General features: G+C 42.2%; 2 protein-coding genes across 2 annotated transcripts; one reads left to right on the top strand and one right to left on the bottom strand.

The window, feature by feature from the left end:
* Positions 1-1,688: 1,688 nt before the first annotated feature.
* uts1 (urotensin 1) lies at positions 1,689-2,189 on the top strand. The gene is made up of 2 exons (XM_030772854.1): positions 1,689-1,896; positions 1,960-2,189. Exons 1-2 carry the CDS (start codon positions 1,689-1,691, stop codon positions 2,187-2,189), a joined length of 438 nt encoding a protein of 145 aa, XP_030628714.1.
* Positions 2,190-5,945: 3,756 nt separating this feature from the next.
* trim54 (tripartite motif containing 54) lies at positions 5,946-15,622 on the bottom strand. The gene is made up of 8 exons (XM_030771729.1): positions 15,455-15,622; positions 13,368-13,540; positions 11,210-11,396; positions 8,896-8,991; positions 8,199-8,432; positions 6,824-6,846; positions 6,384-6,511; positions 5,946-6,046 (listed from the first exon to the last, which is right to left on the bottom strand). Exons 1-8 carry the CDS (start codon positions 15,620-15,622, stop codon positions 5,946-5,948), a joined length of 1,110 nt encoding a protein of 369 aa, XP_030627589.1.
* Between the last annotated feature and the right edge of the window lie 799 nt (positions 15,623-16,421).

Genomic DNA, 16,421 nt, shown 5'->3' on the forward strand with positions numbered 1-16,421 from the left:
GTATTAATATTACAGTCACAACTCTTAATATTAAGTATTACAGATTAATATTACAGTCTCTGTTTGGTGATGAGTGATGTTTCCCATGCTATGGCAGGACTGAATGAAGGGTTTCTGAACAATGCTGCAGGATTTTCCTCCTCAGATGACCCCTAGGTCAATTTTTTGAGAGGTCGATTACTTCCTTTATTTGTACCCTGAAAGAGCTGTTTGTTTAATGGGTTATCCTATTTTATTTATTTTAAAGAGCTTTCAGATTCACTCACAGAAATAAATATCCAAGAATGGTTCAAAACATTAAGCTGACTTGTTTCAATATCTGAGGGTTTAGTTAGATGATTTGGAGAGAGGAGACCAAGTTCCATTAGTTTTCAGAAAAATGCTCTTTGGCTCTTGGATTTGGGAAATGGTTATACTTAGACACTTAATCTTTTTAGAAACACAACAAAGCCTCATATTTTTCTTTTAATATGAATTTACTGCAAATGAGCATTTATGTATTCGAGGGACCCCTTGTGAAACATTTTCAGAACCATGGACAGAGCTCGCGCTGGAGACGTTCGTTTCCCTGTTGCGCGCTTAGGCTCTCTTCTCTGCTCACGATGTTAAGCCATGCATAAAAGCATCACGACCGCAGTTATTACGCACGTTCTGATCCTCTGTACCCATATCCATGTATGCTTTGAGAACCGATTTTGCATCATGCTCAAGTAAATGTTCGCCTTTTTTCTTCACGGTCTCCGAAATAATTCTCAACGGATTTGATTTAGGTGCTTAATCATTTTCTAGTTAAACATGCTACGTCCTTGCCAGTGCGTCGTAAATATGCCATGTTAGTTTCACTGACATCCCGCAAAATAAGCAGCATACGCGGAGAAGCTGTGCACGCCAATGTGCCTCACTGGAAGCTCCGGGTAATGCGCCAGGGAGAATATGTTCGTCAGCATTAAATAACGGATTGATAACCTGTACGACGATTTTCCTTGGCTCTATTCAGCGGCCATCTAACACTTTTTAGGTCAGAGTCGCCTAATTTACAAGCACTTTATGCTCCTGCACTGACGTCAGTGGAGCTATCTTGGATGTATATAACCGTTCAGCGAGGGGCGCTCCACTCCAATCTCCGTTTCGCAGGACTTTTCTTACTTAAATCTGGAGTGACAGTTTTCTTCGCGGTGAGAAACTTTTGAAGCATCACGGGACAACAAAGTGAGTACCCTTGTCCGTCTTACGCCGTTTGGTTACTGTAGTCATTTCGAGTTAGGGTTATTTAATTCTGTTGCCGTGCTTGAAATGTAAATTGTTTAGCGCAAATCATCTTGTAGATTGATCCTGAAGATCTTGTGTTTTTTATGATGAATGTCTTTGTGCTAGTTGGGTTCATCTAGTTGGTTTTGTGTTTTAATTTCCCTCTAACCATAGCTTTATGTATGGTTTTTCAGAGATAGGCTGTACTGTTTTGAAACTACACTGGTGTAGAGGACGTTGACTTTATATTGATTTGTAGTGATAATGATTAATGTGCTAATTTTTGTCAATTTGAATTTTACAAAAGTTAAAGAATTTGAGTTGAAGTGATGTGAAGCTGTGTGGCGATATTCACCGTTGAACGTGCTGTGCAAGATGAGACATTTACGCTGCTTTTTGTACATTCTGCTGCAGGTAACCATTCTATTAGTTTGTCCACTATGAAGCCTGTCCCCTCGGCCCTGCTTATAGCTGTAATCTTATTGACTACCCACATCCCTACCAGTGAGTGCCGACCCAGAGACCTCAGCTTCTTCGACGGCCATGGGTACAAGAATCAACTTGATGAGGTTTTGCTGAAGGCTGGAGACAATGCAATGTCTTATCTCATCGGTGAAAAGATTCTGCAGTACTTACAGAGAAACCCTGGTACATACAAAGGTCTCTCGCATTTTCTTTTTGGCAACCCTTTGACATCACTAAGTTCGAAAGGGCTGGGCCACTTCGCGCGCAGCTTGCCGCTTGAAGAAGAAGGACGCGCACCAGAGGAAGGCAATAGCCTTGAAGAACTCGTGGAGTTGTCCAAAAGAAACGAAGATCCCCCGATATCCATTGATCTCACCTTTCATCTGCTCAGAAACATGATTGAAATGGCAAGGATCGAAAATCAGAGGGAACAAGCGGAACTGAACCGCAAATATTTAGACGAGGTTGGAAAGTGATGAAGTCTGTGTTGGCAACAAAAGACAGGAGTGAGAAATTTCCAATCGAAGACAGAAGACAGCTCACGGCATTCCTTAACCCCTAAATTATCTTCGCTTTTTTCCCTTTGACTGAAACTCTTGCTAAGCTTAAAATTTCACCACGCCAGGTCGCATCTCTTAAATGAGACGTTGCCCGAGAGCCAGAAGTGCATGGCCACATAAAGTGATCGTTACGAATCGTCTCATCGCTGGACAGTTGACGCGTCAGGAAACGCCGTAGAATCAATAGTAAAAACCCCACCAAACCGGAAAAATCTCCGCTTGACATAATGTTGCTTAACACATAGCAGTGTGGATATCGACCAAGTTTGGCCCATTAATATACTACAAGTAAATTGTTATAGACGAAGGAGGTGACGATTTCGTTTTAAATCAGGTAGTTCTTTGTATGAATGAATATTCACCGTTCCCTGATTTATATTCAAAATTTGTTATATGTTCCGTCTGTTTTTAAGATATAAAATAAATCTCCTTTGGTTTTAATCACTTTGAATGTTTTTGGATAGTTTGAAAGTACTTACCAGCCTGCTTTAGGCGCTGTTTGTGGGCTCTTATTTGAAATGTGTTGCAGTTTCTGACGGAGTTTTAACCGTTCCAGTGAGACGTCGAACTAGTATAGAAGCGCAACAAATCTATGGCAGTCACCTTAAACACTATTTATTAAATCGTATGGTATAGTGTGGTTCAACAAGATTTCCTTAGGGATTTTTTTCTGAATTATTGTTTTTGGTTTGTGTCCCTATTCTTCGGGGTAGTCTGTCTCCGCTTTGGTTTCTGTTGTGTCATCTGGAAATGTCTGTAGGTCTCAAAGACCAGGTGTCCACGACTCGAAGGTTCGTATCGCTCCACTCTCTACTGTCTTCTCTTTAATATGAGCATTTAAAGAGGTGCACTCTTTGACAGTCATACTTAATCAGAGAGAAAAATCGGCTTATATTCCCAAATTTTATTATCTTAGCAGGTTTAGGGAGCTTGTAGTCACGTGCTTAGTACAGAATGCAGAAAGAAATACTGTCAATTGTTTTATGTGATGTACCACATATGAACATCGTGCCACGAAACTGCATAAATACGACTTTTCAATTTTAAATGGCAAATAATAATAATAATAATAATAATACAGGATTTTTCCAATAAATTGAATTTCATAAAATTAACAGAAAATAAATAAAAATTGCAAAAAGAATGGGTTCGATATACTAAAAAGGTCAATCAGTATGCTTCTGTGACTTCTGTGAAAGTTACAGAAAATAAAGAAAGAAAGAAAGACAAACAAAGAGAGGAAGACAAAGAAAACGAAAAAACGTTTTGATCTAAAATATATGACCAAATCTTCACTTTCAGTATGTCGATGTATCCTTTAATCCTTTTTTTATCAAAGGGATGTCAGCGTTGCCTAAAATATAAGTTTGAAGGGAACAGTGCATTAAAGACCAAACTGCCAAAGATCACTGATGATGTATTCTAATATCATGAATAACCCACATATAATATCATCAATCAAAATTTGCAACATCATTACTCATTAAAATATATTATTTCAAATAGCTGCAAGTAACATTAAAACTGAAATCAATTACATAATAATGTCATTCGTGTCTAATCAGCATCATTTAATTATCCAAATGGCTTATTCAGCAAATCAGCGTTTCAATGTATGAAATGAATCAGGCAGCATCAGTCAGGACAAATCAAGCCATGGTTCACAAACACTCACCGTACACACACACACACACGCACACGCACACGCACACGCACATACGTAACTGTAAAAGTTAAGGACAACTGCATGTTTATTTCAAGAAAAAGTCACCCAAGAAATCATCCTTTACAGTGTAAGAGGATGCATGTTAGTGAGTTCTATACTCTGTGTCAATCCTCTAATGAAGTATGTAAGCTGAACTATAGCTATAACTGCAGCTCATTTATATCCTTCACTAGGCTACACAACAGTCAGTGTGAAACAGTAATGCGGGGAAACCGGGACCAACAGCATGATGAGCACATCTGACTGCATCATATCAGATCACCATTGTCTCCATGTTCAGCTGCATGAGAAAGACGATGTGACGAACACCAGATGTTGGACACAGAGATCCACATTCATGTGGTATTTTAAAGCACTGTGTTAATGTGCTACTCATCTATTCAGTGACAGAGGATTCATATAAAAAACAATTCAGAGAAGAATACTACATTCTTTATATCAAGGAAAGCCTCCCTCATACTCTCTGTAGTCACTGCACGGAAAAGCCCTAAGACACACTGAATGCAGTTGGATAGCTGTATTTGGCAGTATTCTTCCTCCAGTTGGACTGTGTCTATTTTTAGAATTGGGGACAACAAGTGGGAGAGGACACTATGTATGAATAAAAAGAAAAGAACAGAAAAGGGCTCTACACCACATTATGTAAAATGATCTTATAATTTCGGAGTGGTGGTGTACTATAAAGATTCAGTTGATGTGTCCAACAAACTCCACCCTCTTTGGAGGCATGTGTCACTGTCTTTCACTCTTTCCAGAGTACCCTTTGCCTAGGTCATAGTCAAAAAGCCTCTATTTTCTTGCTTTAGAGAAACAGAAACTTTTAAAACATTATAAGCTTAGAAAAGACTTTTTAAACTATGATCCACTTTAATGTATCAGATTTTGAAGTGCCTGTCAATTGAAGTCAACCTCCTTCTCTCCACACAGAACAGCAGTGAGAAATACACTCTACCCTTGAAACACTCCCAGCATATTCAGCTCTAAAAGCCCCTATGACTGTTTGTTTCCCCACAAAGTTTCAAAAGCACCATGCTTCCAGCACTGCCTGAGTCACGGCATAAACAAATCAGATGTACAAAAACAAATTCAAACACCCAGTATATTTAGAATATATTAACAGAATGTTGTAGATACAACAGTATTTCTAACTCTGACAGAATAATGTGCCTACTTGTGAATCAGGGTAGTGTTGATCCACATGTCTTGAGAATCACTAATCTGAGGAATTACAAACGTGTCTTGAGAAACACTAATCTGAGGAATTATGAACAATTACTGCATGGTAGTTTATAATTGCATGTCGGTTTTAAAGGGCGAAGGTGTATGGCACTATTCTCTTGGGACAGGGGTATCATTTTACACTCAAATCTTCACTCAGTTTATCAGTGGTGCCGTCACACTGCAGGGCTGTAGTGGGCTTTGAAATGTGGTGACTGATAAACACGGCGGCCAATGTCTGAGGCCAGAGCTGACCGAGAGAAGACATGGTGTCATGGCCAAGCTCAGCTAAATGATTTGTCGGTGACATAAATGTGACATGCGGTCCACATCCAGAGAGATATAGAGGAGAGCCTGATTCACACTTTTATGGGGCTTGTTAAAAAGGCCTCAGTCAGCAGAAACACCCTTCTGGATCCATGGTTGGGACAGTGTGAGCTATGGGGTGGAGGGATTAGGTGTCCACACAGGGGTCACGGCCATTCTGTATTTGGCTCTCAGATCCTGATGTTCTGCTGACAGTTTCTCTTGTTTTTCTTATCAGGGATTGATATCTTTCTGGAGCACACACTGCTCGTCCAATTAGTGACACATTTCTATTAGTAAAAACCCAAACCAGCATGACCTCTATATTTAGTGGCAGAGTGGAGCTTATGTGAAGATCTCTATTCTACTGATGACAGGTTTTTCCAGCAGTCATTGATTATACTAATGGGGCGCGAGGGAGGCTAGTGTCTTGTAGGCTCTACCCCGACAGTGGACAGAGAGACTGAATCCTCAGCCCCTTCCTCCATGTCAACACCATCTTCTCCATCTTCACCCTGCGAACCTGTGGCAGAAAGTTATCAGCTCAAACTACTTCGAAAAGAGAGACAGGATCATTTAAAAAAGACCCTTCTGGATTTAAAAATGAGCCAAAAAATCAAGATCTTTCATGAGTTTAAATTTTCCTTTGCCTTTGCATGGGTTTATGATTCTGTCAGTGCATGCTGTCATTGCATTGCATCACTATGCCCTTGTGTTTGGTCAGACATCATGTTACTGAAGTGTTTCAGTGTATTAAAAGTACGTAAGAGCCATAGAGAACCAGAACCAGATTTTCCCTCAGTGTGGTTTTGCTGTGCTGGTGATGTCAGGTGCCTGAGCCCCTTACATGGAGGGTTTACCTGTGTGAAAGTCGATGTTCCTCAGCATGTCGGCGACCTCCTCCGTGCTGACGATGAAGTGGGCCATGCTCTCATACCCCGGTTCGGCCCGCTCAAGGTTGGAGGCCACCACCTTGGTGTCTGCGATTCTGTCGAGGACACAGTGGTGAAGCGGCGATCAGTCACTGACAAACTGTGCAGCTACAGAGGACATGACCTCCATCACCCTGTGGTTAATCGTGTCATAGGCATGGGAGACACCACGCCACTCTGTGTCTCCACAGGTTTGTGTTGCATGAAACATTACACACACACACACACACACACACACTCACACACATGCACGCACACACAGAACACCGTCACCTTAAGCAGTTTTCGGAACACTTATTGTCATGATGGGATGACCGTCAGGCATCTATTGAATAATGAATAAGTTTTAAAAATTGACCATAACTTACTTCTTAAGCACTTCTTTGACGCTCTGTGGAGAAGAAGGGGGAGGGAGAGAGAGAGAGAATGAGAGAGAATTTTATTCAAACTGGCATTTTGAAAGTCTGCCCCTGAAACAACACATCTTTCAATCTTCCCCAATCGCTCTGTCACCACATTCTCAACAGGAGCCAACACATGGCACAAATCACGCCACACGGACACTCGTCAGGCAGTAAACTAAACAGCACAGCAAAGTTGTCTGAGAGAGCAACACCTGAGGCTAGTGCTTTATAGTGATAGAACTTTGTGGAGGGATTAGATTCAGAACAGTACAGGCTGTCCTCACCACCTGCTTCTGCTGGGGACTGTCATTTTTATCAGAGTCATGCTCAGGTCCAGGGGAGACTATTGATGGCTGGGGGGGGGTAGACTCGTGAAAGTACAGAGGCCAGGATTCCAGCAGTGACCACAGCAATAAGGAGAGATGAATCAATGCAGGCCCCTGTGGCTTGTCAGGAAAGGATGCTTACATCCCAGAGACAGACAGCACTGTCTGTGAACAGCACACACTGGGTTAGGCCTTGGTCACACAGGCCCAGCCTCCCCGGGGGCCTTTTAGACCGACTGAGCCCCATCAGTTCACCTCAGGTCGATACACCCACAGGTGAGGTGGAGTGCTGAAACACCCAAGGCCCTCCATTCATCACTGTCAGGTTGGCCAAAGACTATTTATACAGAGCCTTTTTGTGCCATTGACTTTTTTCCTTCCTTTCCTCTGACTGGCTCCGTTTTTTTTTGTTGTTGTTGTTTTAAACAACACATTGAAGCCATTTGTAACAGGCTGAAATAGTGCCAAACTTAAGTGAGATGATTGTGTACATTTTGGTAAATTCTGCATGGTGTCGAGGGCTCTTTGTGGTTGACTAAGCCAAAATGACTGCCTCTCAGAATGGTGAGAACATTTCTGCACCCATTGGTGAGTCAGAATTTAGAACACAGAACACAGACTGAGGGAAAATGACGAAGGCAGACAGCACAAAAGATCAAACTGTAATATCTCAAAAAGAGCAGATGGATGTGAGGAATAGTCTCAGAAGCATTTACATGGGGCCAAAGGGATGTGACTGGAATGTAAAGCTAGAGTATTCTGGAGAATTATTTCTCTTTTGATTTGTGTTGTTCAGGGTGCTCACACAGTTTGTATTCTTGTTTCATTCAAGCTGTAACACATCTGACTCACTGCCAACTAATCATTAAATCCTCAAGAAGTACAGACCAGACCAGTATGTGCTCAAAGAGACATTTGGAGAAATCACTGTTTACTGGGTCTTCATGTTCTCATCCTGACAAACACCATAATGGAAATCTGATTGGCGGTTATCAAGGGGCGGGTCTTTGTACCTGCAGAAACACAGCCATCTGGGGCTCCTCCATGGATTGGATTGCTGTCTCCACCAGCTTGACGGACAGTTCCAGGTGATCTCCATGGTGACGGATGAGTGAGCGGACATGACGGAGTTTCTGGTCCTGCTCGCAACTGATGTGCTCCACCAGCTCTCTCTTGCGTTCGTCCAGAATGGTGGAGAGTACCTCAAACTTCTCACACAATTGGTTCTTCTGTCGCCGTCCATTCTCCTGACCATAAATACAAACATAAATCCATTTCCCTTTGCTTTATAACACTTCATAAAAGCCCCAGGAATTTCTTAGCAAGCATCATTATGACAGGAAATGTACGGTCAACACTGTTTAAACACTGACTGGATTGTCCTGCACAGTCCTGTTAAAAGATATACTAATAATTTAAAAAATTAAGTTGCATTTAAACAATTTCCTATTTTCTGGTTTAAACTGTAAGGCAACTTGTGACACAGCTTTTTTTTTAAAGTGAATTCAAGTTTCAGCCATATATAGGGCCCAAAGTTGATTTTCCTTGAAACAGCTGTGAAGTGAGTTTCCTGTTTCTCTTCTGTTAACCCTGATTTATGTTATCTTAACTCTTTTTTAATGTTAATTAATATTAATTTGAATATAAAAATGAATATTAATTTTGCCTGTAAGAAAATTCAGCTGTTGTGGAAGGTAATGTCTCTTTCACCTCAATGTTCCTACAGATGTCCTCCATCTGCGAGATCAAGGCTTGGATTCTGTCATTTCCGGCCACCAAGATGGCGATGCCATCGCTAAGCTCTGTCTGAAACGACAACAGGACAGAACATAACTCAAGGTGACAGGACTTCATAAACGCACGGCCGTCACTCTCAGACGTGTCATATTTCACAACACAGCCATGTCAGACTTGTTCATGTCACTTACGGTATTTGCTCTGACAAACACGCACTCGCAGCAGCACGCAGGAACGAGTAGCATGGTCAGATGACAGAGTGACTTTGTTCATCTGCATTTGTAAATCTGTGATTCACGGTGTAAAAAACGGGCCATGACTCTAAGACAAAGTGTCACCAAGAGCCACCTGCTTGGAATCACGAATGTCCTCGAAGAGCTGCCTGCCACTCCGCTCTGTGTTAAGTCATTAATGCTAATGGACACATCTGTTACCTGTGTGTAAGTGTGCATGTCTTTTAAATCAAGATAAATGACCTCTCATAGTAGAGCGAACTGACCTTCGGTGAAGTAAAACTCCTGCTAATATGCGAATAGAAGGGGGTAAAATGACCGACATATGGTGTCCACCATGAATTAGCGTAGTGGTTGTGGGAGATTTTGGAGAAATTAGTCATCGATCAGCAGGTGGGGAAAGAATGGGGAAAGTGCTACGAGGCTGGTGCCAAACTGAAAAAGATCCGCGTGAAGACCGAAGGAGGCTGCTATGACTCAAACAGCACAGGGATACATGAGTCACTCTAACAGCACTCTAGTGAGAAGACAGCAACCTCGAGGTCAGCCTAGCCCTGAAACACTGCACCTCTCAAACACAGGCCAAACACGGGCCGAAAGGGAACAGATCAAGACATTTACATAATGCTATCTAAAAATATTACCAAGGCAGTTACTGATCTGAGAATTAAAGATATCAGATGCCAACAGCCTGGTACATAAAACACCTAAGGTTACACCTACACACAAGGGAAATGAAATTATTTCACTTTTGTTTAGAAAGAACAACAACAGACCACTCAAGTGTCAGTAATCCAGAATATTACACTGTCAAATGAAACCAGCTCTCTTTTGTGCTCTTTACATATCCTCTGTCTCACAGATGTAATTGGTTGACTTTGTACAGTATCTGTTCTGAGTGAGAGGAACTGAGGGAGACAACAGTGAGTGTCAGGACAGGACAGGGGGGTTGGGGGGAGGCAGATGTAGTGTAAACGCCTGGTATGGTGGTGAGCTATGGCAGCTGCTTTTTCTGACAAGATGCTGATGCTCTTTTCAGGACAGGAGTGTGTGTGTGTGTGTGTGTGTGTGTGTGTGTGTGCGTGTGTGAGAGAGAGAGAGAGAGAGAGAAAGAAAGAGAGAGAGCGAAAGGGTGTTGAAAGACAGTGAGGTGTGATTGAGCTCCTCACTATGTGTGAAACCTGCTGGGGTAAATCACACACACACACACACACACACACACACACACACACACACATCTGTCCACTTCACCCTTCATATCACTCTGTCATGTAGGACATCCTAGCTGCATGTCCTCTTCTTACAAAGTTGCTTTTTTGGTCATGTAAAGTTAGACAGAGGTGTGCTGAAACAAATTCAGATTGGTATATAATTGATATACAACGGAACATCACACAGAGAGAATATAAGCACATATGATCCAGTTTCGGACCATCTATTTGCAGTCGGAGACTAAAGACTGTGGTCATGATCACCCAATCTGTAAAGTTCCATGGAGGGGATAGTTCCCTCTGCAATGAAGTTCCGCACTGTATCATCAGCGTTCACAGTCAAAGTGTGAAATGAAGAGTAATCCCCAATGCTCAGTTTTATTTTTTTCCAATCTCATATTATTTCAGTCATTCTTCATGCTTTGACACCAATTCTGCTACCAAAATAAAAACCAAAAGGTGGGAACTCGAAATTCGGCAGCTGTGAAACTTAGACACAGTGTAACATGGCCCAGTAAATAAAACTGAGAGCATGTGTGAAGTCACACATCAGTCGGACAGTGATGTCAGAGCACAACGAAGAGTGAGGCTGAGTGTCGCTGAAGTCTCTCAGAAAAATTTACGTTTGACATTACGCTTGGCATTTACATCTCTTAGCACAAAGAGATTTTTCTTCTCTCAGTGTTTGCTGCACTCCTCCTGCGGTAATCTCTACTCTGGGTGTTAAAGGAGTCTTAACCAACTCTAAAAATGGAGTTTGGAAATGGAAATCAAATTCAGCTGGTCTTGCATGAGAGACAGACAGATGCTCAGGTCCTAGCAGTCAGACACATCCTCTTTTACCTTCTGTCTCTTGTAGATGGTCTGCAGGGGGGCCACCTCGCAGTCCCTGTGAGCCCCAAACACCTTACACATGGAGCAAGTGGGGGTCTGGCAGGACAGGCAGTAGATGTTGATCCTTTCCTCCTCATGCTCTGCACACATCAGCTGCTGCTGCTGCTGCTGCTGTTCTGCTTTTGGGGTCAGAGCCCTGCAGGGCGGGATGCAGAAATAATCACGATTCACATCAGGACCATTTTACACACTCATTTACAAAACATCGTTGTATTAGAGGAAGAGGATATGAGTGGTGAAGTGGGAGTGTAGGGTCCGCAGTTACACAGAAATTACACTTGGCATGTCCTCTGACACAGTCATCAAAGCGTTAACCCTCATCACACACACACGCGCACAGACACACACACACACACACACACACACACACACACATGCGCGCGCGCGCGTACAAACATACTCCTGTTTGGCTCCATGCACACACTCATGTGTGATTTAAAGACACTGAGGAGTAATTAGGCCCCCTGACAGCGACAGGACAATGACAAGCCAAGCCTTCCTGTCTGGCCATCAATCAGTTATAATCAGGTAGAAAAATCTCTGCACTCAGAAATGGAAAGTTTATACCTGTGAGCCATTCTCAAAATAGACACAGTGCGGAGAAGTGACTGGCCGAACTGAATGAAGACATTTTTCATGACTTTACAAAAAAACATGCGGTGATGCCGTCTGAGGTTTAGCGATGAGCGACACAGGACAATACTGTCCGCATGCCAACTGCCAGCATGTGAAGATGCAGAAAAACAATTTGTAAGAGACTGCCATCTAGTGGATGTCTAAGGGTGTAATGAAAGAGTGTCTAGTTTCTTAATTATGATTCACGCCAAGGGTGGACCATTCGTGTTCTGTAACAATAGAATACTTATTTTAAACCACGCTGATTTGCAAATCTTCCTTATGGTCCTGACATATCTGTTGTCTGGTCAGGCACACGTGGTATTACTCTTCAGAAAAATCACATGTCTGGCTGTACTGCATGCACTGTAGAAACGGATCCATCCACATAGCCCATCAGCACTGAAAACGGCAGTGTCACTGTTGACAGTTTTCAGTGCCCTGTATGTATCTGCACTCTGATTCAGACATGTCTTACTCTGGCCCCCCTGACACTACTAACACTATCTCCTGGCTCCTCCCTGTGTGTCAGTTTCATAGCTCTTTCTAATGCTAACCAGGAATGGCATTCATCTGAATACGTTACAGAGCAGCTCTCTTGACAAAATACTGCAGGGCTTTTCTTTAATGATTCTTAAGAGTCATCACCAGTATCAGAAATTTGTCAAATACATTAGCCCAGTTATAAACCTCTGTGTGACAAAAAGTCTTGTGATGTGTGCTTTATCGCTCCAGGAATAATGTGTCCCAGTTATATTTAGCATTCTGGAGCAGAATGGATGCCATGGTTAGAACCCTGAGGGTCCACAACACTGGTCTGTTTGTTTGGAGCAGTAAAAAGAAAAACACACACACACACACACTGATCAAACACCCAGCCAGATCTCTAATCGTAACCTTTCCCCTTTCCTGTATATTTACATATAAAATGCATGTCAGAAAACTATGCTTTGACTCAAGCTGCTTTGATGTGGCCCTCCATAGCTGTGACTCAGTGCCCAGGGCTCAATGCAGAGACCTGTACTATAAAGCTTCAGCATGTTACTCTTGGCATGTACCTTTGATGTTCTGTGTTGTACAGTGAAATGGTCTGATCTAAAGCTTAAATAGACTTAAATAGCTTAGTTCAGGACAAGGTCTTCTGACCTTTAAACTTCACTATGACGACAGAACCAAAACGGCAGGCTGAGACTCAGAAAATATAAAACTGTCAAAATAACAGGACCTGTTCGTGAAAACTTGTTAGCCTGGGGTCTACAAAACAAGAATTAATAAGTTATAAAAATGAACAAAAAAAGGGGCAAATAAGTAAAGATTTCTATTCCAAAAATATTCATGAAGATAAAAACATCAACCTTGATCCAAAACAGATCAAGAAGAAACAAAAAGCCACTGTTTCTGATCCCTTAGACAACAGATACTTGTTGTGTCTCTTTGACGGCACGGCGCACTGCACCTGCACTGAGGACACTCTGGATGGAGACCCACTGACCTGGTAGACTCCTGTTTATAGATGTCAATGATGTTCTCCACTAGGAGATTCCTCTGCAGACCGTAAACACCATGCCTGTCCAGCACCACCTCATGTCGGCATGACGGGCACCGGAAACGACCCCCTGTTGACAAACCAGCCGGTCCTCGGGTCTGCCACAGAGGGTTGGCGGCCTGGACGTTGAAAAGAAGGTCACCGTCTCTGTGTAACAAATCTCACTAATGTAACACCATGTTACGGTCCTAGAGAGTAAAAAGATCTCATAATCCACTGGAGACCAACCCTCATGCTGAAGATCTATATTCCTGCAGGATTTACTTTAAATCTAATCTAGGGTCAAGCTAATATCTGAATGTTCCTGAGAGCTGAACCATTTATTTCTCTTTATCCCTGGAATGAAAACCTGTGAGATGGCAGCAGATCTCCTGAAGGAAGGCTGTCATTCACCTTTTCATTAAAAAAAAAAGAGTTATCTGATGACTATTCAACATTAGAAGGCTAAACTGACAACTGGATTCTGGTATTTATCTGATCAAGCTCATATGTGGACCTGAAGAATGGTACATATATGATGAGCAGAGGAGAAGAGAGAGGAGTGTTTAATGTTTCTTTATGTTTTATTCCTCCAGCCCGCGTTGTGTCTCTGGGCTGACAGAGAGCCTGGAGCAGTGGCACACACTCGTGTGCTGTGGTCTGCCCTGCTGTCTGAGCCTGGATTCACAGTCACAAACAGCTGGCTGAGAAGGTGAGGAATTCTTGTAATTAACAACTGAAATTTTGAGAATCATTTTTCTCAAAGGGAAAAAGGCCATTAGTAGAGAAGTAGCACAGTAGCAGAGAGAAACTTAACCGCTTCCAGTGAAAGCTCTCATTCTTTCCTCTGTCTTTACAAAGCTAATCATTATTTACAGCTCATTATAAGCACGATTTAACGGCCATTACCAAGTAATAGGTTGAGTTAATCACTGCTGTATCATTTAATGACTTGTCTTTTAAAATCCCAAGTAACTCTTACATGTTTTAAATCTTATTATTCTTATTGGTCCAGTCACCGCTTCCTTTTGTGTTTCTTCACATAAATTGTGTTTGTTTATGTTTTTAAATACATTTCTATTTAACTTTGATAACCATTTTCACATAATATAATCAATCAGCTGATGAAGTCCTTATATAAAGGATTTTAATGTTACAATCTGTTAGTATTAGTTAGTATTAGAGGTCTGGGGTCAGTCATAGATTTGTCTTTAATATTACTGAATTATCAGGAATACTGAGATGAGCACTCAGTGGGTTGTCAGTCTGTATTTTCACAGACGCTCTGGGTCTCACACTCACATTCACTCTCAGGGTTCACACTCAGTTCAGCAGGGGCTCGGCCTCTTCTCTTGCTTTGGTTGTATTTAAACGTACCTCACAAACCACTGAACTACTCAACAGTCCTGTATCACCATACAGTGACATCTACACCTGCTGGAATTCTAGATTATCATAAGAATATACATTAAATGACTCCTGTTCATTTTTTCAGCTTAACAGGTGGCTGTAAAGTGGGCTGACTGAAAATGACTTTGCAGCCAGTGTTCCACTGGACCATGCACATAGTCATACTGACATCTGAAACAGAGCCAGAGCTTAATGACTCTGAGAGTGGAAAACAGGAGAGAAGGTTTCTGTGCTTTGACATTAACATTAACACTGAATCCTGTGCTCCCCAGACAATGCTGGATTCTCTGAATGTGATCAGTGTCCTTTTTTAACTTATGAGGCAGTAAAAAAGCCCAAAAATATATACAAACTGTGATGAAGAATATAAAGTGCTGGATTGTCTATTCTTTGAGGTGTAACTTGCAGCTCTGCCCATACCTGTCTGACAAAACTTTCAGAAAAATCTTCAGTGTACTTTATCCACTAATAATACTTTTACTCACTTCAGAGATTTCACTAACTTCTCAATGTTTTTTGCTGGGCTTCATCCCTTTCCTGAGACAAACACTCTTTAGGATATTTATATGACGTCTATGACAGTACAATACTCCCAGCATCTATGTGCAAGTAGAGGGACACACACAGGGAAGAAACTGTGCTACCTGGAAGACATCGTTGGCACATTTCCTGCAGAGGTTGTGTTGACAGGGCAGGATGACGACAGGCTTGGTGAACATCTCCAGACACACAGGACAGATCAACTGCTTCTCCAAGTTGTCCACAGCATTCGACTCCCCTGTCAGCGGCTGGAGGCCCAAGGCGAAATTCATCGCTAACCCTTTTCTCTTTTCTCTATCAGAGAAATCAGCAGAGAACAATAATAATTCTGCCCCAATTCCCTGCTCTGTCTGGTGCTATCTCTCACTTCTCTCTCTGTTGTCTGGTGTCTGCCCCAGCACTCCCTGGCCCTGTGGATAATTTTAGTCTATGTTTGTTCTAGATGCAGTTACTGTCAAAACTGTATGCCTCTCTCACAACATTGGAATCTCCCTCATTGGTCCCTAAAGTGTGAGAGGGAGGGAGGGAGAGAGAAAGAAAGAGAGAATCTCCTGAAACCTGATAAGCATGCCGGAGTTAGGAGAGGCAGAGAGCATTTGGTGTGCTGGGATCAAGAGGAGCTGAGTCACTGGGGTCCAAAAGCTAACTGGCGCCAATGACATGAGCCTCTTAAAACAACACCAGCAATGCCTGTCTCACACACACATACTTGTACTTCTGTCTTTGTGAGGTCATTCATTGACATAATGCATTCCTTAGCCTCTTACCCTCTGACCTCAACCTTCACAACTAAATGCCTAACCCTAACCTAAACCTAATTCTAACCTGAACCCTAAAACCAAGTGTTAGCCCTCAAACAGCCCTCTGAAGAAGTGAGGACCAGCCAAAATGTCCTCACTTTCCCAAAATGTCCTAACTCCCAAGGTCTAAAACTCAAACTGGTCCTCACAAAGATAGCTGTGTGTGAGTGTGAGTGTGTGTGTGTGTGTAAACAACACACACACACACACACACACACACACACACTCAGCTGTGAAAAACCTACCTTTTAAAACTACACCACTGACATCT

Source organism: Chanos chanos, chromosome 4 (genome assembly GCF_902362185.1).
Source record: "Chanos chanos chromosome 4, fChaCha1.1, whole genome shotgun sequence".
Taxonomy (NCBI): domain Eukaryota; kingdom Metazoa; phylum Chordata; class Actinopteri; order Gonorynchiformes; family Chanidae; genus Chanos; species Chanos chanos.